Here is a 25686-nt window from a genome sequence, read left to right on the forward strand (position 1 = left end):
GGAAAAGGATGTTTTTTTACAGAGAAGATTGATTCCATCCTGAAGTTCTTGTACCTCAGTGATCGATTTAAGGGGCGCAGGGTTAAAATTAGGCAAAACTTGCCCAAGGGTTTCCCCACTAAAAACATGTGGGAATACCATCCCTTTCCCTGCTCGCTCTGAGGGACTTGAACTAGGACCTGCCGGTCCACCAAGTCTCCAATTAGGTGACGCAGAGCTTGTGCCATGTTTTGGTCTTTGGGCAGATTGGTTACCAGAAATCTGGCAGGGGGATGGGAGTCAAACTGCAACCCGTGCCCCCTTTCTATTAGATCTAAAATATAGGAGTTCGTCAAGATTGAAGCCCACTGAGGAAGAAAGGTCCCCAGTCTTCCTCCCACTGGGATGCTCAAGTCATTGAGGCTTGGAGGGGCCTTGAGGAGGATTGAATAGAATCCCCTCTTTTCCCCTATTTTTGTGACCTGTCCAATGTTTTTTGGGCTGACCATCCTTAATCTGTTGTACCTGCGATTTTGGATGAAAAACCTTCCTGGGGTAAGATTTCTTTTTACTCTCAGGAAAAGTTCTCTTTTTGTCAGCCGTATGCTCTAAAGCTTCCTCTAGTCCTGGACCAAAAAGGTTGTCACCTGAAAAAGGCAAGGCACAGAGACGCAGTTTAGATGCCAAATCCCCTGCCCAGGTTTTTAACCATAAGGCCTGCCTGGCTGAGTTTACCAAAGCCAAAGTCATTGCAGCTAGCTTCACTGATTCTGCTGAGGCATCTGCAAGAAACCCTATCACCTTAAACAGTAAAGGCAAGGATTTTAAGATCTGCTGCCTGGAGGTTCCTCTTGCCAAGTGAGTCTGCAACTGGGTAAGCCAGCACTTGAAGTTTCTGGCTACACAGGTGGCCGATAGAGCCGGCTTAAGGCTAACAGATGAGGACCCCCATTCTCTACACAGCAAGATCTCTCCCCTCTTATCCATGGGGTCCTTTAGGGCCCCCATGTCCTCAAATGCCAAATCCATTCTCTTGGAAACTCTGGATAAGGGGGCATCCAATCTTCGGACCTTGTTCCAAGGTTGGGACCCATCCTTGTCGAAAGGAAATCTTTTTAAACTCCCTGAAAAAAGGGCTTCCTTTCAGGGTTTTCCCACTTCTGCTTAATGGTATCAACCAGGGAGCTGTGGACTGGAAAGACCCTATTCTTCTTGGCATGAAGACCCTGATACATGAGGTCATGCTTAAACGTCTTCCTCTTCAATCTCTAAGGTTTCATAGATAGCCTTCAGGAGGATGTCCACATCTTCCAGGGTCAACTTGTATCTGGAACTTCTGGAGGAGCTAGTTTCTTCCTCGTCCACTTCTGAACTTGAACCCACCTGAGAAGAAGCAAGGGACCGAAGGTCCTCTTCCAGATCCTCCTGCCTTGCTGATACTGCCGTAGCGGCTGACTTGGTCCAAGGACCCAGCGGTGTCTGCATCCTATCCAGCTGGGATCTGAAGGATTGGAATGTAGCTGCCATGTCATCTTTAATAGAGGTGAGAACTTTGTGACAGGCTGTAAAAGACTCATCTTTAACTAGGCTATCTACACAGTTGCGACATAAGGGTTTTTCACAAGTAGAACCCAACTTAACCACGCACACTGCACACTTCTTCTTTGGGGTCTGACTCTGGGTCCTGTCCTGGGTCTTAACCTAAGAAAGAAAAAGACAGAATAAGGAGGACTCTCAGCCCTAATCTCCTTCCATACACCCTGTGCTAGGTGAGAATGTGAAGTGTGCCCCACCCTCACCTGCCCTCAGAGACTGGGAAAACAATCACCCAACCCCCAGGAGTCAGCAAGAGGGACTGTCCCCAAGCCTACCTGAGAGGAATTGGTGCCTGAACCAGGGTCCGCTTGCTGTGAAGAGCCAGCTTCCATCACGTCCCGTTTGGCGTGGTCCGCAGCCTCTGCTGGATTTCAAAACGCTGCAGCGACCACCCGATCTGGATCTTTGCACCTTCTTCTATGGAGACCGGAACCAGCATCTACAGGTGCCCGCTGATGATGTCACCGCGCCGGACTTCCTGCTTCTGGAACGCATAGCCATGCCCCCAAAAGTCACGCCCGGCCCTCCTTCCGCCCGGCGCCCTGCACTCCTTTACAGCCCATGCCAGAGAAGGGGAGGGATGGCTCCCTATGCTCCTGGGAGAACTAATGGGTTGGCTTTCTTCCAGCAGGAGCATCAAATCTCTGATGACTTTGAAATCTCTGCTGGAGTATTGTGACCAATCAAAAGATTCAGTGGCATGATCGGATTTTGCATAAGCACATTCGATAAGTTTTCTGGCAAAAAGCTGTAAATCCTTAACTAATTCAAACTCATCTGTATTTTTATACGGATAGAAGCTTAGTCCACGTGAAAGATTTTCTTCCAATTGGGTCAAGGCATATGAGGACAAATTGACAATATTCTATGTAGAGGTCAAGTTGGGGTCAGGTAATGTTCTATCCCCCAGCCCGATCTCCCCCTTCGGGGCCTAAACAAAGCAGAATGTGACTGGTGTGTGCCAAAAGAAAGAAATCTATACTCCGGTGCTGGATGAGTCTGACAAAGAAGATTCAGACTCACCTGCTATTGCACCCTCTACAAGAGAGGGTCATGTGATAGGACTTCATGACTCACTCGTGTGTTCTCCTGTAAGGATACGGGGTGAGTATCCAGAGAACGGTTTTTATGTTTCTATTACACTTACTTTTAAGACGACCTTGTCCCCTGTTCGGAGTATAATACATTAGAAGAGAGGAGGAGTCAGAGTTCAATGGTGTATTATTGAAATGTGATACTTCTAAGGTATCCTGTGTAGTGTGGTGATAGTGCCTCCTCTGGAGGTTCATGTTCTATGGTGTCCTGTGTAGTGTGGTGATAGCGCCTCCTCTGGAGGTTCATGTTCTAAGGTGTCCTGTGTAGTGTGGTGACAGCGCCTCCTCTGGAGGTTCGTGTTCTAAGGTGTCCTGTGTAGTGTGGTGATAGCGCCTAATCTGGAGGTTCATGTTCCAAGGTGTCCTGTGTAGTGTGGTGATAGCGCCTCCTCTGGAGGTTCGTGTTCTAAGGTGTCCTGTGTAGTGTGGTGATAGCGCCTCCTCTGGAGGTTCATGTATTGAGGGATAGTCCACCTCTATGCTTTCCCTTCTAAAAATGCTGTTTTATCTCCCCAAGATGTATTCTTTTTTTGTTGATGTGTTTGTACAAATCTGCTAGGCCTTCCCTAAGTTTCCTCTCCAAATCAGAATACAATGAATGTGTTGTGAATGCAGATACCAATCTCTCTGCATTTCCAATATCCTTCTCCAATGATAACATCTGTTTATTATATTCCGTAGCCAATATGGACATCATTTGCTGTGAGGATGATTGTAGGCTTTCCTCCCGTTCCCTTTCGAATTCCTCACTTACTTTTTCAATGTTGGGAAAGATCTGGATCCTCTACCCAAATGTGGGTTGATTTTCTCTCGGGCATACTTATCAAATGTTTTAATATGCCTAAAAAGTGCCGATTTCTTTTCCAAGAGCTTTCCCAACCTCAAAAACAGCGAACACATTTCTGTTTCAGTTTGTTCCTTCTGGGAAAAGTCCGCCTGATAAGAAAACATCAAATGTAGCCATTCTTGACCCCGGAACTCACTCATATTGATGGATCCACAATCCCATTCCAACAAATGTAACACTTCAATGGCAGAGGATGTGCCCTGTACAGAGGAAAAACATGTAAATAATATTCATTGTAATGTATAAACGATAATCGCGTTCCTTCATTTTTATATTTAATAAAAGCTCTTTTCTTATTATCTATCGCTTTTGTAACTTTGGCCATAAGCCACATAGGTTGGATTTTTAGCCTTTTATACTTGTTGCCCATGGGAATATATTTTGCAGTGTGGTCACATACAGTCTTTTTAAATGTTGTGTTCATCGATGCCAATATTCCCTCCAAGTCTTGGAGAGCAGCTCTCAGCCTTGAAAAATTAGCTCTCTTAAAGTTGAGCGTTTTTATTTTCCCGTATGTGCTCGCTGTTTACGGCTAACAATAAATGAAATCATGTTATGGTCACCGCTATCCAGATGTTCTTTTATATGGACATTCGTAATAAGCTCTGCATGGTTTAAGATGACCAGGTCCAGCAGAGCATCATTCCTAGTTGGGGCCTCTATGAACTGTACCATAAAATCGTCCTGTAGTAGGTTAAAAGATTTTTGCCCTTTAACTGCTCCTGCAGAACCATTACTCCAGTCAGTTTCTGGGTAGTTACCATCCCCCATTATTATCACTGTCCCAGCCCTTGCAGCCCTTTCCATCTGTGGGAGGAGCTGAGTCTCCACCTCCTCATTAACACTGGGAGGCCTATAACAAACTCCAATGATGACCTTTGTAGTACGCCCCCCCATGTGCAGTTCCACCCATAATCCTTCAGCCTCATCACACTCTCCATCAACTAGGTCCTCTTTCACACTCGCTCTGAGATCACTTCTCACCTAGAGACTAGACACCACCACCTTTCCTATTTCCCCCGTCTCTCCGAAAGAGAACCTAGCCAGGAATATGAATGGCCCAGTCATGTGAGGAATGAAGCCAAGATTCAGCAATACCAATTCAATCCTAGTTCTCTTCATGTACCAAACCTTCCAACTCACCTATTGTGCTGGGCACACTTCTGGCATTGGTGAACAAACACTTTCATTCACTGACACCTTGTTCATTCACTGACACCTTGTTCACATGGATTTTGTGTATTTTTTATTTCCATACAAATGGTACCAATTCCACTGGATGTTTGTAACATGGGAACCTTCTTATCATCTGCCATAGACTTCCCCCCATCTTTCCCCATTACACCCCCCAATAAGTACTGACCCCTGTCTGATCTGTCTACCCCATTATAATCGAATTCTCCCTCCCCCCTCCATCCTAGTTTATATACTCCTACAGCCTTCCCATAAACCCCTCTCCCAGCACAGCAGACCCCCTTCCATGTAGGTGCAGACCATCTCTAGCATATAGGCTGCACCCCAATGAGAAGTCAGCCCAGTGCTCTAGGGCAGGACTCCTTTGTTATTCTTCTCCTGCCATCAATGGCCAAGCCGGTCTCACACTTCATCCATGTCTTTGGGGACCTCTGACCTCCATATGAACTGTTTCTTCCATGATGAAGATCAGCCATGGAGTATATCTGAGGTGTATATCAGGGTGTGCTTCTTCCCCACATGAGACCTGGGATGTCCAGCAACATTCACCTAGAAGACATTTCCTGCACTCAAGGCACTAATACACCTCCAGGGTTGTGTGGGATCCCTGATGTACAGGAAGACAGGACTGCAGTGAGGAACATTTCCCTCACTCGGGACAGGAATACGGCTTCTCCCCTCTGTGAGATCTCTGATGTGTGTAAAGACCGGACTTCTGTGAAAAACATTTCCCACACTCAGGACAGGAATACGGCTTCTCTCCCATGTGAGATTTCTGATGGCTATTAAGATGAGACTTCTGTAAAAAACATTTTAGGCACTCAGAACAGGAATACGGCTTCTCCCTTGTGTGAGATCTCTGATGTATGGAAAGATAGGACTTGTCTGAAAAACACTTCCCGCATTCAGGACAGGAAAACGGCTTTTCACCCGTATGAGATCTTTGATGTTTGTGAAGAATGGACTTTTCTGAAAAACATTTCCCGCACTCAGGACAGGAATATGGCTTTTCTCCCGTGTGAGATCTCTGATGTGTGTGAAGATTGCCCTTCTGTGAAAAACATTTCCCGCACTCAGGACAAGAATACGGCTTTTCCCCTGTATGAGATCTCTGATGTGTGTGAAGACGGGACTTCGCTGAAAAACATTTCCTGCACTCAGGACAGGAATACATCTTCTCTCCCGTGTGAGATCTCTGATGTGTGTGAAGACTGGACTTCACTGAAAAGTATTTCCCACACTCAGGACAGGAATATGGCTTTTCCCCTGTGTGAGATCTCTGATGTGTGTAAAGACTGGACTTATCTGAAAAAAATTTCTGGCAATCAGGACAGGAATATGGCTTCTCCCCCGTGTGAGATCTCTGATGTCTGTAAAGACTGGACTTATCTGATAAACATTTCCCGCACTCCAAACAGGAATACTTCTCCCCCCTGTGAGATTTCTGATGTCTGTAAAGACTGGACTTATCTGATAAACATTTCCCGCACTCCGAACAGGAATACTTCTCCCCCGTGTGAGATCTCTGATGTCTGTAAAGACTGGACTTATCTGATAAACATTTCCCGCACTGAGAACAAGAATACGGCTTCTCCCCCGTATGAGATCTCTGATGTGTATAAAGACTGGAGTTCCGTGAAAAACATTTCCCGCACTCAGGGCAGGAATACGGCTTCTCCCCCGTGTGAGATCTCTGATGTGTGTAAAGACTGGATTTCACTGAAAAATATTTCCCGCACTCAGGACAGGAATACGGCTTCTCTCCTGTGTGAGATCTTTTATGCACATTAAGATTGTTTTTAGAAATGAAACTTTTCCCGCACTCAGTACAGGAGAAGCTCTTCCCTGTTGGAAGGCCGGCCCAGTCCCGCACAGTCTGAGGTTCCTCAGGATACGAGGAATCCGATGGTCCATCTACACTGGGTGGTGCCGGATGGACATTGGAGGGAGCCGGGTTTTCTCCTGAACTATACTGTGTGATGTCCTCATCTTCTACTTTCCAGTCTGGAGACAAAGTGAGACAATCCTCGGAGGTTTTCCTCATCTCCCGGCCATGGACTAAAATACAAAGACAAAGAGGATTACTAGACAGGAGCTGATTGGTTTCCCCAAACCAGGACTCCACCCACATCAGGCAGCTTGGTCTCTGAGGAGCTTACAATTCCACCATCAAGGGAACTAGGAAATGGCTCCTCTGATCTCCTACCAGGTCATTTCTTTATTCAAGGACCTTAGTCAGAGAGTGAGGAAACAACCAGAACTGTCTTTTATAGGAGGGACAGTGATGAGGGGATTATAGGATGAGGGTCCCCACCCCCTCTATCACTCATCACCATCTTCCCAACACAAGAAGTACTGCACTTCCTTATTTAGTCCATGATTTAGTCATAAAGCCCCACCAGAGGTCAGAGAGTGAGGATGGGGGGAGAACAGCCAAGATGAAGACTGGACTAATCCTGAAGACCACCATCATTGGGGTATTGACTCCTCCCTCATTATCACTTTCTGTTTAAGGGTCCAAAGTTGGAGGATGTTATCATATTATTATCACCATGTAAGAGTCTGTGCTCCAATCACATCATCCGATATAAAATGTCCAGCTGGTATTTAATGGGTGTAACAAAATAGGATCCATATTATGTGTATATATAGCAGTGGTGGGAGGGGGGAGAGCAGAAGTCAGGAGTATGTAATGTACACTATATAGTGTAAACATCATGCCTCATAATCTTGAAATTCAGTCATCAATTGTAATCTAAATGTTTACTAGAGAGGTCCCACACCGCTGCCTCCCATCTCCTGAGACTGCACTCAGTGACTTGGGTCTGAGACTATACAGACATATCCCCCCACCCGGCACAGGAGACAAATACTGGGAGAATTGCTATATCACCACCATGAGGAATAAGATCAAAAGCACACACCCCGGGTGCCTAAGTCTAGTAATGTCTATGCTGAAATGAACATTTTGCTGCCAGATGATCCCCAAAATCTCTATAAATCCAGTCTAGATACATAAATTGTGTCTGCAGCACAGAGAAGGAAGATTATCCGAGAGAAATCCAGGAATACAGGACGGGGAACACAGCTCAGGAAAGTGACCAGGGGATTACAGGCTGATATCACCCAGTCCCCGCCCTACTCTGGACCAATCAGTGAGCAGTATGGGTGGAGGAATGGATTTAGTGTTCATGACCCACCTGTGCTGATCTCTGTAGGAGTGTCCTCCTCTATAAATGTCCCCGTTATTCCATCCTCCTCCATAGACTGCTGATCATCCCTCACATACGACTCTTCTTCTTCTGCTTTCACCTCAAATTCTATATCGATTGGATCTCCACTCTAAATCAAGAAAATGAGAGAGAATATCATCTGTAAAATGTAAGATTTATGATTGTGACATCACACACAAAATCCACACATTGTCTCCCTTCACAGAAGCAGATCACATGTGATATGTCGGTACATTTCCCCTAAATACCGCATGCCATCCTGAAACTGTCCATTTCCTATCCCGTGTTGCGGTATTGACCACAAACACTGAACACGCTCAGTAAATACCGCATGAACAGGCGTTACATTCACAGAAGGAAATAAAGAATGAAATGCATGCGGTCATTAGTTAGTGGTGGAGACATGCGGCATTCAGGAAATGTGTACTGCTTGGTAAAGAGTGGGCGGCCGCTGGCATCCTTAACAACCAGTAAACAACATGGTTGTTAGGGAGCGAGCGGCCGCCTCGTCCTAACCAACCGATAAATCTAAAAAAAAGAATCACCGGCAATGAAAAATTAAGAAAATGGCGCGGGGTCCCCCCCTTTGGGGGGTCTAGTATGGATTTTGAGGGGGACACTTGCCAAAATGACAGAAATACATACCCGCATGCATACATACCCGATCTCTATTTGAGCATGCAGCCCGGAAGGTCAGTAAACAGGGGATAAGCAAGCGACCCCCCCTCCTGAAGCATACCAGGCCACGTGCCCTTAACATGGAGTGGATGCTCTGCGGCAGGGGGGCTTTGCTCCCCCAGAGCACATTGTCCATGTTGATGAGGACAAGGGACTCTTCCCGACAACCCAGGCTAGTGCCTGTGGGGGTTTAAAGGCAGAGGACTTACAAAATTTAAGAAGGAGGCCCTCAGATCCCTCACCCCATGTGAATGAGTATGGGGTACATGGTACCCCTAACTATTCACCCCAAAAAAGTATTCTGTTAAAAAGACAGCAGGCAGGTGTAGATCCATCATCAATTACGATGCTCGCTATCATCACTGACTCGGAAAGGAAAGCTCCGCTCCCAATGAAGACTCCCCTCTGTCTGACAGCTCTGCTGCCTCCTGACACTAAATATACTAAGGGATGGTGCCACTCGGTGACATCACTGACCAGGGCATGTTGTATTGGTGATGTCACAAGAAGGCAAGGCCACCCAGTGACATCACAGAGTAGTAGCGCTTCTTAGTTTTTTCAGAAGTGGGAGGCGGCGGAGCTGTCAGACGGCAGGAGTGGAGCTTTGTTTTTTCTTCCAGTCAGCGATGACAGCGAGTATTGTGATTGGATCATCGATGGATCTACATCAGGGGGATATTTTTCTTTATTTTTGTTAAAAATTTCTTCCAGTGTTTTTTTACACTACACTGTTTGGTGAATGAATAGGGGTACTATGTACTCTATACTCATTCACATAGCAGGGGGGCTGGTATCTGGGGGCCTCCTTGTTAAAGGTGACCTCCAGATTCCAATAAGCCCCCCACAACCACTGCCCAGGGTTGTGAAGAAGGGACCCTTGTCACCATCGACATGGGGACAAGGTGATTTGGGGGGTCAGAGCGCCCCTGACCTGAAGCACCCACCACATGTTGAGATATGTGGCCTGGTATGGTTCAGGAGGAAGGAGAGCACTCACTAAGGGTCTGGTATGGATTTTGGAGGGGAACCCACGCTTTTTTTTTTATTATTTTAGCAACAGGGGTTTCCCTCAAAATCCATACCAGATCTGTCACAGCTGTCAGCGGGGAACTTGGTGGCTGTCCACTCCTTGCTTACTGGTTGCTGAGGACACTGGCGGCTGCCCTCACAACAAGCTATTTGCAAGTGTTGCTAAGGACACCAGTGGTAAATTACCCGCAGGCTTCACTACTAAAAAACAGCATGACTTCAGAAAATAGAACTTGGGGTATATTAGTAGTGTTTTAGTGAATGCCAAAAAAGTTTTTGAAAAATGCTGTGCAGCATCTTACTACATACTGGGATACGGGAAGATACCGCTTTGTGATTGGAGCCCATAGTCTCTACAAGTCCATGTTCTAGATTCTCCATCCCACCAACCTTGTAATAGTGAGGGATGGTGTGACCTTCCTGTGTGGAATCCCGGGAATACAGAGGACGGGGACATCTCTCTGGTGGGTTCCTGGTATTAGGTGGCTCCATCATATCCTTGTGTCCTTCTGAAAACTCCTCCATCACTCCATACTCCTCATCCTCCTCTTTATACTCTTCTTTAACATCAATATTATCATCCCCGAGGATTCCACTCTGAAAGATATATCAAAACATTCATTGTAACAAACATGCTGTGTATAAATCACAACTACCAATAATTGTCATCATCTACCTGATGATGGTGAGGGATGGTGTGACCTTCCTGTGTGGAATCCCGGGAATACAGAGGATGGGAACATTTCTCTGGTGGGTTCCTGTAGCTGGATGACTCCACCATGGTGTCCTGGTACAGATCTTTGTGTTTTCTTAGAAGCTCTGACTCCTCCATCCCCCCATCCTCATCCTCCTCCTCTTTTATCTCTTCTTTAACCTCAACTTTAGAATCTCTCAGGTTTCCACTCTGAATATATAATAAAAATGACATCAATGGTAACAATGCAGATAATGTACAGATCCTAATGATACTATCAGTGATTGTTCCTCATCTACCTGATGATGGTGAGGGATGGTGTGACCTTCCTGTGTGGAATCCCGGGAATACAGAGGACGGGGACATCTCTCTGGTGGGTTCCCATGACTGGATCCATCTGTAGGAAACACACACACTGACTGAATCCATTGTTTCTATGTGTTTATCAGATGATGGGGGATCTAGGTGGATCCTCCGTACTGCTCTCTCCTTTACAATAAAGTCTCCTCTTACCCGGTGATGTGAGGGGCGGCTGATTGTCCATCATGACGTCCTTGTAGAGATCCTTGTGTCCTTCTAAATACTCCCACTCCTCCATGGAGAAATAGACAGTGACACCCTGACACCTTATAGGAACCTGACACACACAATGATACAGTCACCATCCAGACACATCCCTTGTCTGTTACTGGAGAATGTCCCAGAATTCCCGGCACCGCTCACCTCTCCTGTCAGCAGCTCAGTGATCTCTCTGGTGACTTCTAGAATCTTCTTCTTCTTTCTCTCTTCTATCAGGGAGGGAGGTGGAGGCAATGTGATGTCATATGATCTCCAGACTTCACAGGAGGAAAACTCTACATCTGAACACAAATAGTAACATCAAATGATATTCCCAGAATCCTCCTCACCTCTCCATTCAGGTCTCCATTTTATTAAAGCCCCACTTTAGGCTGAGGTATTAATTACACAGGGCCTCATAATCTATAGGTTAAAAGTTTGTCATAAGCAATTTTGTCATCAATACATATAATAAATGACAAACAGTCCCCCCCGACTTCTACATCACGACCAACAACGCCTCCATCAGTCCCACCCTGCAAGCCAAAGTTCTAGGTATCACTCTAGACTCCAATCTGTCTTTCCAGCCCCATGTCCAATCGCTGACAAATTCATGCAGACTCCACCTCCGCAACATCTCCAAGATACGACTGTTCCTAACTCCAGAAACTACAAAGCAACTCATCCACTCCCTCATCATATCACGAGTTGACTACTTCAACTCCCTCCTCACTGGCCTACCCCAACACAGGCTATCCCCGCTTCAGTCTATCCTGAATTCTGCGGCCAGACTCATCCACCTTACCAACCGCTCCGTAGCCTCCACCCCCGTCTGCCAATCCCTCCACTGGCTTCCCATTGCCCAACGCATAAATTTCAAAATATTAACATTGACATACAAAGCTGTTCATAACACTGCCCCAAACTACATCACTGACCTGATATCCATCTACCACCCAAAACACACTCTCCGCTCCTCACAAGACCTCCTACTCTACAGTTCTCTGGTCTCCTTCTCCCATGCCCGTCTCCAGGACTTCTCTAGCGCTTCCCCCATCCTCTGGAACTCACTACCCTAATCCATCAGACTGTTACCTAACCTCCTCACCTTTAGACGCACACTTAAACCCATCTCTTCAGAGAAGCCTACCCCGCCCTCACCTAATTGCCGATCTCCTCCACTCTTCCCACCACTCCATCCCCCACAGCTATTTCCTCCTGTACCACTCTCCCCTCCCTCCTAGATTGTAATCTCCAAGGAGCAGGGCCCTTGAACCCCTTGTGTATTGTATTGTTACTGTACTGTCTCCCACTATAATGTACAGCGCTGAGCTAACTATTGGCGCTATATAAATACTGTATAATAATAATGTCATAGGATTTTCTGACTCTGGATGGAGGGACATTGGGAGGAAGAGCTTTGAGGTTGGTGTGATGTCATAGGATTCTCTGACTCTGGGTGGACATTGGGAGGAGGATCTGTGAGGTCAGTGTGATGTCATAGGACGTATAGACTCTGGATGGTGGGACATTTGGATGGGGAGATTTGGGGGGTCCTCTATATGCGGCTTCCATGCAAACCAAATCCTTGTTCCTGGGTGCGTCCTACCTCTCCTAAACTGAAGAGTGACCTTTACCATCCATAAATCTGTCCGGAATCTGTGGAAGTAAGCTGTCATGTGATCAGGTGACGTGCGGAGGAACGGAGTGTAAATAGCAGACAATTGTCTCCAGAGCCCCTAATGGTGGGGATGGATTTGGCGGCGTGCTGGTGCCAAGTTTCCTCCCCCCAGGGTCACTGCAGGTGTGGAGAAAAGCTGTGTAAGAGGATATGGAGGAGAGATGAGGAGGAGATCCAGGAATCAGGAGAAAGGTCAGGGCAAGCAACAGACGAGCGCATCCAAGAGACCAAGCCGGGGTCACTACACAGAAAATCAATCCAAGGAAACAACAGGCAGGACGAGGAATAGCAAGAAGGAGCTGAGAGACAAATGAGAATATTGCTCAGCCAATGGGAGATGATCTCAGCATGACTTCCATCATGAAGGAGATGAGGGGGAGGGGAGGAAGTCACTGAAGGTGACCATAGATCCATGGAAATTCAGCTGGTTCAGCAGGGATCGCTCACATTTCCATCCATGTGTGGCCACTGCCGGATAAAAGCCACTCCCCCAGCGGCTGCAGCCAATAGCTTCAGTGCTGATCTGTGTATTCTGAGAGCTGAGGAGTCCCCCCATTGTCAGAATACAAGAGTGCAGCGGGGAGGATTCCCCCATCCACCTCCAATGTGTGGATGGGGGAATCGCTTCATTTTTTATGCTCATCCCGCTGGCTGAACGATAAAACTGAACCATGTAGGCCAGCTTTGGGAGCAAATATATTATCATCAACTCCTCCCCCTGAAGGGGTTAATCTACGTATTACCTCCTCTGCCGCCAGATCCAGGAATGTCTCCTCTCTGCTTCCTCATTCATAGAACTTCCTGTCTGTATCTGACATCACTTCCTGTTTGTATCTGACATCACTTCCTGTCTTCCATAGAGACTTCCTGTTTGGATAGAAGTGAGATCTGTGGTCGGAGGCGGAGTCTAGGAGGGAGACTGACAGAACCCGCAGCCGACTTGCAGGAGTGAGCGAGGAGGATCCGGTTCCTTTACCATCGGAGATGAGGAGAGTGTGAAGGATGTTTCTGACTCTGGGAGCTGAAAAGCTGGGAGTCCTATTGGTGTGGTGAGGGGGAAGCACTACTAGGGGGCGCCCTCACCATCCCGTGTACAAGAGGTGGAAGAAGGCGGGGCTACACTACAGCCGACACAGTTTGGAGGGCGGAGCACTTTCATACCTCATCAACTTTTCACTGATTGGTGGATTTAAAATAAGTGGATTGAAGTAGATGCAAAGTGGAAGCGGTGGACTTGCAGAGAACACTATACTGAGCACACAATATTGTCTGTCTCCATGGATTTGCACAGGATTTGAGATGATTTCCTATAGCAGCAAATCTGATGAGATGAATGAAGTGGGTGTAAAGTGGAAGCAGTGGATGTGCAGAGAATAGGATTTGGAGCCCCGAGCTCTTTATCTCTGAATGTCTCCACATATTTGTAGTGTATTTGTGATGATTTCTGTGCACACACAATAGGACAGCGCTGTGACACATAATGCTCTTCTAGATGACAGGGAATCCTTCCCTTTGTTACAGCAGCAGTCCGCTAGAAGGTTTTTGTAGGTTTGGAGTTGTTACACATAGCGCGGGTTTTATCCATTTATAGTGATGACATCATTGCCCAAATCTGGGGGTCACCAGCCATTTCCACCCTTTACTCCCAGCTGGGGGGCTTTGTATCCATATACCAGATGTTCTACGGGGCTAAATCTGCAATCAATGTTACTGCAAAATCAAAGGGGCCAAAACCCCTCCCCCGAGCAGTCATATATTTCTGTCCCCTGTAACGGATGGCTTGGCCAACTCATACACTCTCACGGCTTCAACTACCACCTCTATGCCGACGACACACAAATCTATCTCTCAACCCCCCACCTCACCCCCTCGGTCTCCACCCGAATCACACACCTACTGAGCGACATATCAGACTGGATGTCACTCCACTTCCTTAAACTGAACCTCTCCAAAACCGAGCTCCTAGTCTTCCCCCCAGCCCGGACACCACCCCCCATTGACTTCTCCATCACATCCAACAACGCCACCATCAAACCCGCCCTGCAGGCCAGAGTACTTGGTGTCATTCTGGACTCCAACCTATCCTTCCAGCCCCAAGTCCAATCTTTAACAAACTCATGCAGACTCCACCTCCGCAACATCGCCAAAATCCGCACGTTACTAACCCCAGAAACCACTAAACAGCTCATCCACTCCCTCATCATATCACGACTCGACTACTGCAACTCCCTCCTCACTGGCTTGCCTCGTCGCTGGCTATCCCCGCTTCAGTCGATCCTAAATATGGCAGCCAGACTCATTCACCTTTCCAACCGCTCCGTCTCCGCCACCCCCCTCTGCCAATCCCTCCACTGGCTTCCGATTGCGCAACGGATCAAATTCAAAATCCTAACACTGACGTACAAAGCTGTCCACCATACTGCCCCGAACTACATCACCGACCTAATATCCAAGTACCGCCCAGCACGCACACTCCGCTCCTCACAAGACCTCCTTCTCTCTAGTTCCCGGGTCTCCTCCTCCCATGCCCGACTCCAGGACTTCTCCAGGGTGTCACCCATCCTCTGGAACTCCCTTCCCCAACCCATCAGATTATCACCTACTCTCCTCTCCTTTAGGCGCACCCTGAAAACCCATCTCTTCAGGGAAGCCTACCCCACCCCCTGCTAACTTACCGACCTCCTCCACTCTTCCTACCACTCCATCCCCCACAGCTATCTCCTCTTGTGCCACCATCCCCTCCCTCCTAGATTGTAAGCTCGAAAGAGCAGGGCCCTCGAACCCCTCGTGTATCGCATTGTATTGTTGTTGTTCTGTCACATATTCTGTCCCCCTTTGTAATGTACAGCGCTGAGCGAACTATTGACGCTTTATAAACACTGTATAATAATAACAGGTTGAGTAGATTAGATGAGGCCAGGCCCTTTCATTACAAAGGTGTGTTCAGGTACAGTCTGGTCATTAAGGATGTATATTGAGCCCCTGGGCAGTAGGGAAATGAATAGACAGTACAAACAATGGTCATCCATGGATCTGGGATACAGACCTGTATGTATACACAATGACTCAATAGGCCTTACAGACTCAATCATCATTTAGCATCAATTAGCATTAATTAGTCTAAAGCCAGGTTCCTGGAGGTGACACCTTTTATGTGGCAATCAGGTTATCACTTTCTGGGAAAACCAATTTGGAGCTAATGACAGCAGATAGACTGTCTGCCTGATGTGGAAAGCTCTATAGGTAATATTCACATCAAAGAAGTATGTTTCATCGAGATATGAACATACTCCCTTTTTGTAGGCCATTCTGTGCGCTGCATTTGCATATGAAAATCATGTTTGTGGCTTGGGGATGTAGTGACTTTTGGGGACTATTTATCAAAAACATAATTTCATTCCAACAGCAACAAGCCCAGCCGTCTGTTAAGGGTTAACCTTTCTTGGTTAGAATTCAAATGACCTTCTAGTGAAATTATATCCACACATAATGAGTGGAAGGAACCTGTTCCCGAGACAATAGGTTATTTGAATCTCTACAGGTGGTCCCAAGACAGACAATCCTGAGAGCTGATGTTGGTGACTCTAAGACTGGCAAAAGTATATATTATCAACAAGTGCTATTTGTCTATTGGAGTTGAGGAGATTGCACCTACAAAAAGTTAATTAGAAAGTCAAATACAACGTTGGACTTCCAAACAGTGAATCACCACACATGACCAAATTAACAATAAGTAAGACCATACTTGTAAGTCTGAGAAGATTAAACAAAACCTTGGGGAGAGTGATAAGCCAACAGACTTCTCAAAGGAAGGCTACAAGTATAACTGGTTGTTTACCCTATTATCTGAACAATGGACAAGTAAACAGAGGTTTCCTGTGTCATTCCTAAGACCAAAAGGTGAAACTTAGAACTTATATTTCTACCCACAAAGACATTAAAGAAGAGACATATTATTCACACTCTTTTTCAAACAAAAATATATTCAGCAGAGTTGGGGATTGTATACCACTAAATTGAGTATGAAATGGTGAAAAGTAAGATATTTTGTGAACTGGTATCAGTTGTATATTTCTATCAGAAAGCAAATGTTCACACAAGTTTGAATCTCAGGGAAATGAAAAACTGAATGCACATATATCTTTCTATGGTTCCTATCCAAAACATTAGAGGTAGAATCAAAAATATTTTTTTTTGGATAAGATATATATTTTATACCTAAAATCACTTTGGGTTCCAACGGAGGCATGAGTCAACATAAATACTCAAATTGTTTTGTGATCCCTGACTGCCCCCCAGTGGACAGGTGAGAGATATCTTAGGTACATACACTTCTCGACCGGTCAATCAAAAAGCCTGTTGGGAGGGTCTTTTAGAACAATGGTTTGGATAGTCTAAAAAAGCCATGCACCTCATTTAAAAAAACAAGCTGAGAAAAAGACAACAAGAAAACAACACAGAAAAAACCCAAGGAAACTGTAAAGCTGAAGAAATCTGATGAGGCTGAAATCTATCCTATCTGAAGAACTACTACTTAATCCTTTCAAACTTTTAAAGACTCCTACTAAACTTCTAAACTCTCTGTACTTCTACCATCCTACATTTTTCCAACTTTACCACCTATTGCACTATCTCTCACTTGCCCCCTGCGGCCATCCCTGAAGGCGTTTCAATTGCCAGCTGAATCCACTGGGGAGGCGTCATAATCCAGGTTCTGGGTGTGGTGAGACTGTTTAGATCTAATATTGTATTGTATATTTCTTCCATTGCTTAGAGTGATAATAATTACAGTAGAGTGACAATAACTGCATTGGGTGTTCATATATATATATATATATATATATATATATATATATATATATAGAGAGAGAGAGAGAGATCCAGATTATTACTGCTAGAAATTGTTTGGTGTCATATTAAAAATTTACATATTGCATAAATAATTAATTTTTATTGGTTAGAGTACAATTTATCAGGGAATATTTTCTCCCATTCCTATGGCCACGTTTTGGGAGAAAATGACCTCTGAAGTACTCTAAATTACCATTTATCACTAAATTTAATTGTAATCTTTATTATCATTATTTAAAACATTGTTTGGTGTATAATATTGGTATAGGACAGGGGTCTGCAACCTTTAAGACATAAAGAGCCACTTGGACCCGTTTCCGAGAGGGAAAAAAGACTGGGAGCCGCAAAACCATTGCAACATTTAAAACAAATCCTAATAAAAGATGTTAAAGTGAGCGCGACTTAAATGCAAAAAGTGTATCAATGTATATACACAAAACCGTTAGTGAGCAGCTGATACACCGAAAAGGTAACCAAGTAAAACCTCCAAAACAAACATATATAATAGATAAATGGTGCAGCGCTAAAAACTAGAGTACAGTTTATACACACAATATATATAAACATGCATGATATCACTCTGAGGGTGATCAATAAATACAAAAGTTCAGTGTAATAGTGCGGATCATGGAAAGATCCCAATTCAAGGTGAATGGACGTCCTGATCCAAGGTGTGATGGTAGGTGTGATCACACAAATAGGTGAAAAACGCACTCACCAGATGTGCGTTTAATATACGCAATATGCAATCCTGCGTCACCAGGCCATAAAACGATCATCAGATCCCAGATCAGATTGTACCCAGATCACCATCTCAGTTCCACAGAAGTGAAGTCATCTGAAACCGCTACCAGGTATCACCACCAGGGTCCTGAGTCCTCCAGATGGGCACTGCGAATGATAGCACTCACACAGAGTGCCCAATAAGAGACCTCATAGCGTGATACTGCTTTAGATGCTTTTATTCAGGGTTGGTTGGTGTGGGGTACATACAAAAATAAACCAAAAAGTTACTGACCATATGCATTCCTAGGTGGTTAGGTGTCCTGCTGCTGCTGCCCCTAGTATCACGCTATGAGGTCTCTTATTGGGCACTCTGTGTGAGTGCTATCATTCGCAGTGCCCATCTGGAGGACTCAGGACCCTGGTGGTGATACCTGGTAGCGGTTTCAGATGACTTCACTTCTGTGGAACTGAGATGGTGATCTGGGTACAATCTGATCTGGGATCTGATGATCGTTTTATGGCCTGGTGACGCAGGATTACATATCGCGTATATTAAACGCACATCTGGTGAGTGCGTTTTCCACCTATTTGTGTGATCACACCTACCATCACACCTTGGATCAGGACGTCCACTCACCTTGAATTGGGATCTTTCCATGATCCGCACTATTACACTGAACTTTTGTATTTATTGATCACCCTCAGAGTGATATCATGCATGTTTATATATATTGTGTGTATAAACTGTACTCTAGTTTTTAGCGCTGCACCATTTATCTATTATATATATTTAAAACAAATCCGACACTGCATATATTGCAAAAAGCGCTCTGGTCATGAAGGGGGTTTAAGGGCCTAGTAAGCAAAGGGTTAATCAGGGCCACAGTGTATCGTCATAATCACAATCATAGCCTTAGGTCAGTGGTGGGCAACCTTTTTTTTCGACTGAGCCAAATCTCGCCAAAACCACGATTGAAATTTATTTTGAGAGAAACATTTTTAAAACTGAAAATACATCCCCCATATAGTAATTCATCCCCCATATAGTAATTCATCCCCCATAGTAATTCATCCCCCATATAGTAATTCATCCCCCATAGTAATTCATCCCCCCTATAGTAATTCATCCCCCATATAGTAATTCATCCCCCGTAGTAATTCATCCCCCGTAGTAATTCATCCCCCCTATAGTAATTCATCCCCCCTATAGTAATTCATCCCCCCTATAGTAATTCATCCCCCATATAGTAATTCATCCCCCCTATAGTAATTCATCCCCCCTATAGTAATTCATCCCCCATATAGTAATTCATTCCCCATATTGTGTGAATTCACTTACCTTTGCTCCGCGCGTTCCTCTCGCTGGGTTCCCGCGCCGTTCTGGTCTTCAGGGCAGACTGTGAGAGGAGAGGAGTTCGTCACGCTGCCCCGCCTACATCCGGGCTGCCCCGCCTACATCCTGACAGCCAATGTTTGCCAGCGGGCGCCCGGCACACAGAAGAGCTGCATTAAAAGAGCCGCGGCTTGCCGACCCTATTGCCTGTCACCTGGTGGGCAGTGTGCTCCAGAGCCGCAGGAAAGGTGAAAAAGAGCCGCATGCGGCTCCGCAGCCGCGGGTTGCCGACACCCGGTATAGTATATCTTTGATTGTGTGTATCAGTATCCATTCTTCACCAGTCTTTTGCGTTTTGTGTTAATATATATATAATTTTTGTACATAAATAAATTTATATATTTATTTATTATAAGGCAATTTTTGTGTGTATGGTACGAAATCATACTGGCTAAAAGGACTCGAGGTATATTAATAAGTGGTGATCAAATTATCAAGGTGTCCAAACTATTGGTTCATTAAATATTTGCCGTATTTTAACGGCTGGAGGCACTGTAATATTTTATCTAAGGGAAAGAGACACCCCCTTCATAAGTAGAATAAATCCTTACATAAACCACCACAGGGAGAAAGCCAGGAAAATGCAGGAAATGGTGTTCAGGTTAGGGGGCGTGGCATCGTGACAGTCGGATGGTGTTTGGTACTGTCGTGATCGGGCTGACGCGCTGGGGTCGGAAATCTATGCCCCGACTTGGTGTTCAGGTTAGGGGGCGTGGCATCGTGACAGTCGGATGGTGTTTGGTACTGTCGTGATCGGGCTGACGCGCTGGGGTCGGAAATCTATGCCCCGACTTGGTGTTCAGGTTAGGGGGCGTGGCATCGTGACAGTCGGATGGTGTTTGGTACTGTCGTGATCGGGCTGACGCGCTGGGGTCGAAAATCTATGCCCCGACTTGGTGTTCAGGTTAGGGGGCGTGGCATCGTGACAGTCGCATGGTGTTTGGTACTGTCGTGATCGGGCTGACGCGCTGGGGTCGGAAATCTATGCCCCGACTTGGTGTTCAGGTTAGGGGGCGTGGCATCGTGACAGTCGGATGGTGTTTGGTACTGTCGTGATCGGGCTGACGCGCTGGGGTCGGAAATCTATGCCCCGACTTGGTGTTCAGGTTAGGGGGCGTGGCATCGTGACAGTCGGATGGTGTTTGGTACTGTCGTGATCGGGCTGACGCGCTGGGGTCGGAAATCTATGCCCCGACTTGGTGTTCAGGTTAGGGGGCGTGGCATCGTGACAGTCGGATGGTGTTTGGTACTGTCGTGATCGGGCTGACGCGCTGGGGTCGGAAATCTATGCCCCGACTTGGTGTTCAGGTTAGGGGGCGTGGCATCGTGACAGTCGGATGGTGTTTGGTACTGTCGTGATCGGGCTGACGCGCTGGGGTTGGAAATCCATGCCCCAACTTGGTGTTCAGGCCAGTCTTGGCACAATTGAACTTGGGCAGGTCCACACACGGTACCTCTTGTAGGCAGGTCAGGACCACCTCCCCCAGGGTCAATTGGCCAAAGACTAATGTCCCGCCCATGTCCAAATCCCAATAAATTGGGTACATGGACATTTGGACATTGGTGATCCGTACGGAGCTGGTTCAAATGACCAATGGATTGATAAGTTTCTGGCTTGCTCCAGTCGCAGGGTAAAGTGTTATTCTGTCTTTTTATTCCCTTTTTATTTTATAGTAATTAGTCATTTGTGTGTCTTCTTATATCTTTTGCATTTTCTGTAACTTTTTATATTTTGTACATATTTTATGCACCGCCCACTTTGGGAAATTAAATCTTAAATTAATTAGTGAACTTCTGTGTATTTAAGCACGTGCTCATATCTTCAGAGAGATTAGATCGGCGAGATTAGATTGGAGAGATTAGATTGTATTGTATTTTAGTGCCTTTAAAACGCTCTGTTAAGCTCATTGCCAATCTGTATGCAACTGCACTGCGAGTGGGCAGATTGCAAAGGTAACAGATCGGCCAGACGGAGATCTGTGTGTGTGTGGTGTCTCGACAGACCATTGTGCGGATAAACTGTTGGGTGGTAGCAGGCTACCTTTGTGGTGTGTCTGGTGCAGGGGAGTGTGGACAGTGGAAGGGTTATCAACACCGGGGTTCAAGCAAGGATAGCTGGAGGGACCTTAGAAGGGTGTGTGATTACTAAACTGGTCCTCAACTATAATCAGGGCACCAGGCTGTATGTAAGATCGTATCTGCCAGTGTGTGGTCGACCAACTGGATTGGAGTGGAGTCTCCATCTGGTGGCGGCCAGAGGTAGTGTGGGCTGTGAAAAGGTATCACGTCTGATCTTATGTACGGTTTTAGATATTCAAGTGTAAATCCCCTTTATTCCCCCTCTTTACCACCCTGTCACGGCCACATGTGCATGTCTCGGTTAGCTTAGTCGCTGTGGGCGTGGCGTGTGGTGGACACGTGACAGGGTGATCATTGACAGATCCTTGGTGGGAGTGGAGGTGACCCCTCTATAAGGATCTACAGTCCATACACAGCACAAGGCCGGGGTCACACTGCCAGACACTTCTCGGGGCTGCAGTTCCTCTGAGCTCCACAAGATGGGGATCTCACTTCTACCCAGACAGGAAGTCTCTATGGAAGACAGACAGGAAGTGATGTCAGGTACAGGCAGGACATTCTAGGGAAGAGGTGATTCAGGAAGAAGTAGAGAGTCGACATTCCTGGATCTGGCAGCAGAGGAGGTAATACGTAGATGAACCCCTTCAGGGGGAGGAGTTGATGATAATATATTTGCTCCCAAAGCTGGCCTACATGGTTCAGTTTTATCGTTCAGCCAGCGGGATGACCATAAAAACTGAAGTGATTCCCCCATCCACACATTGGAGGTGGATGGGGAATCCTCCCCGCTGCACTCTTTTATTCTGACAATGGGGGGACTCCTCCTCTCTCAGAATACACAGATCAGCACTGAAGCTATTGGCTGCAGCCGCAGGGGGAGTGGCTTTTGTCCGGCAGTGGCCACACATGGATGGAAATGTGAGCGATCCCTGCTGAACCAGCTGAATTTCCATGGATCTATGGTCACCTTCAGTGACTTCCTCCCCTCCCCCTCATCTCCTTCATGATGGAAGTCATGCTGAGATCATCTCCCATTGGCTGAGCAATATTCTCATTTGTCTCTCAGCTCCTTCTTGCTATTCCTCGTCCTGCCTGTTGTTTCCTTGGATTGATTTTCTGTGTATTGACCCCGGCTTGGTCTCTTGGATGCGCTCGTCTGTTGCTTGCCCTGACCTTTCTCCTGATTCCTGGATCTCCTCCTCATCTCTCCTCCATATCCTCTTACACAGCTTTTCTCCACACCTGCAGTGACCCTGGGGGGAGGAAACTTGGCACCAGCACGCCGCCAAATCCATCCCCACCATTAGGGGCTCTGGAGACAATTGTCTGCTATTTACACTCCGTTCCTCCGCACGTCACCTGATCACATGACAGCTTACTTCCACAGATTCCGGACAGATTTCTGGATGGTAAAGGTCAAAGGTCACTCTTCAGTTTAGGAGAGGTAGGACGCACCCAGGAACAAGGATTTGGTTTTCATGGAAGCCCCATATAGAGGACCCCTCAAATCTCCCCATCCAAATGTACCTCCATCCAGAGTCTATCTGTCCTATGACATCACTGACCTCACAGATCCTCCTCCCAATGTCCCTCCATCCAGAGTCAGAGAATCCTATGACATCACACTGACCTCTCAGCTCCTCCCCTAATGTCCTTCCAACCAGAGTCAGAGAATCCTATGACATCACACTGACCTCACAGCTCCTCCTTCTAATATCCCTCCATCCAGAGTCAGAGAATCCTATGACATCACACTGACCTCTCAGCTCCTCCCCTAATGTCCTTCCAACCAGAGTCAGAGAATCCTATGACATCACACTGACCTCACAGCTCCTCCTCCCAATGTCCCTCCATCCAGAGTCAGAGAATCCTATGACATCACACTGACCTCACAGCTCCTCTTCCCAATGTCCCTCCATCCAGAGTCAGAGAATCCTATGACATCACACTGACCTCACAGCTCCTCCTCCCAATGTCCTTCCATCCAGAGTCAGAGAATCCTATGACATCACACTGACCTCACAGCTCCTCCTCCCAATGTCCCTCCATCCAGAGTCAGAGAATCCTATGACATCACACTGACCTCACAGCTCCTCCTCCCAATGTCCCTCCATCTGGCTTTTTTCTGATGCTCTTAGCATGTGGGGCCCCTTGGTATCCTCACATGTAAAGTGGGACTGTTGGTCCTGCGTTTTATGTAATGACATCAGAATGCTGCAACAAGCCTATACCCTGCGTAGTGTGGGGGTCCTGTGGGGGGGAATTATACCTCAGCCTGAAGTGGGGCTTTAATAAAATGGAGACCTGAATGGAGAGGTGAGGAGGATTCTGGGAATATCATTTGATGTGACTATTTGTGTTCAGATGTAGAGTTTTCCTCCTGTGAAGTCTGGAGATCATATGACATCACATTGCCTCCACCTCCCTCCCTGATAGAAGAGAGAAAGAAGAAGATTCTAGAAGTCACCAGAGAGATCACTGAGCTGCTGACAGGAGAGGTGAGCGGTGCCGGGAATTCTGGGACATTCTCCAGTAACAGACAAGGGATGTGTCTGGATGGTGACTGTATCATTGTGTGTGTCAGGTTCCTATAAGGTGTCAGGGTGTCACTGTCTATTTCTCCATGGAGGAGTGGGAGTATTTAGAAGGACACAAGGATCTCTACAAGGACGTCATGATGGACAATCAGCCGCCCCTCACATCACCGGGTAAGAGGAGACTTTATTGTAAAGGAGAGAGCAGTACGGAGGATCCACCTAGATCCCCCATCATCTGATAAACACATAGAAACAATGGATTCAGTCAGTGTGTGTGTTTCCTACAGATGGATCCAGTCATGGGAACCCACCAGAGAGATGTCCCCGTCCTCTGTATTCCCGGGATTCCACACAGGAAGGTCACACCATCCCTCACCATCATCAGGTAGATGAGGAACAATCACTGATAGTATCATTAGGATCTGTACATTATCTGCATTGTTACCATTGATGTCATTTTTATTATATATTCAGAGTGGAAACCTGAGAGATCCTAAAGTTGAGGTTAAAGAAGAGATAAAAGAGGAGGAGGATGAGGATGGGGGGATGGAGGAGTCAGAGATTCATGAAGAACACAAAGATCTGTACCAGGACACCATGGTGGAGTCATCCAGCTACAGGAACCCACCAGAGAGATGTCCCCGTCCTCTGTATTCCCGGGATTCCACACAGGAAGGTCACACCATCCCTCACCATCATCAGGTAGATGATTGACAATTATTGGTAGTTGTGATTTATACACAGCATGTTTGTTACAATGAATGTTTTATTATATCTTTCAGAGTGGAATCCTCGGGGATTATAATATTGTTGTTAAAGAAGAGTATAAAGAGGAGGATGAGGAGTATGGAGTGATGGAGGAGTTTTCAGAAGGACACAAGGATATGATGGAGCCACCTAATACCAGGAACCCACCAGAGAGATGTCCCCGTCCTCTGTATTCCCGGGATTCCACACAGGAAGGTCACACCATCCCTCACTGTTACAAGGTTGGTGGGGCGGAGACCATGAACTTGGGACAATATATGGATTTTTTATGTGAGCTTATTATTATTATTATTATAGTATTTATAAAGCTCCAATAGTTCGCTCAGCGCTGTACATTACAAAGGGGGACAGAACATGTGACAGAACAATACCAATACAATGCAAAACATGAGGGGATCGAGGGCCCTGCTCCTTGGAGCTTACAATCTAGGAGGGAGGGGATGGTGGCACAGGAGGAGATAGCTGTGGGGGATGGAGTGGTAGGAAGAGTGGAGGAGGTCGGCAAGTTAGCAGGGGGTGGGGTAGGCTTCCCTGAAGAGATGGGTTTTCAGGGTGTGCCTAAAGGAGAAGAGAGTAGGTGATAATCTGATGGGTTGGGGCAGGGAGTTCCAGAGGATGGGTGACACCCTGGAGAAGTCGTGGAGGCGGGCATGGGAGGAGGAGACCCGGGAACTAGAGAGAAGGAGGTCCTGTGAGGAGCGGAGTGTGCGTGCTGGGTGGTACTTGGATATTAGGTCAGTGATGTAGTT

General features: G+C 46.4%; 2 protein-coding genes across 2 annotated transcripts in view; both read right to left on the minus strand.

The window, feature by feature from the left end:
- Positions 1-6764, minus strand: part of LOC149460758 (uncharacterized) — a 111467-nt gene extending 104703 nt beyond the window's left edge. The window contains exons 1-4 of the mRNA XM_089679235.1: positions 5366-6764; positions 1231-1680; positions 486-1074; positions 104-313 (exon numbers count right to left, since the gene is read on the minus strand). Of these exons, the coding sequence (XP_089535361.1) occupies positions 104-313; positions 486-1074; positions 1231-1680; positions 5366-6754 (2638 nt within the window). The 5' untranslated portion in view covers positions 6755-6764. The remainder of the gene's footprint in view (positions 1-103; positions 314-485; positions 1075-1230; positions 1681-5365) is intronic.
- The window catches only part of LOC149460759 (uncharacterized), a 333674-nt gene that overhangs the window by 102497 nt on the left and 205491 nt on the right, over positions 1-25686 (minus strand). The window lies entirely within an intron of this gene.

This window comes from Staurois parvus, unplaced genomic scaffold (assembly GCF_062004578.1).
Source record: "Staurois parvus isolate SC_StPar_1 unplaced genomic scaffold, SC_StPar_1.0 ptg000221l, whole genome shotgun sequence".
Lineage (NCBI taxonomy): Eukaryota > Metazoa > Chordata > Amphibia > Anura > Ranidae > Staurois > Staurois parvus.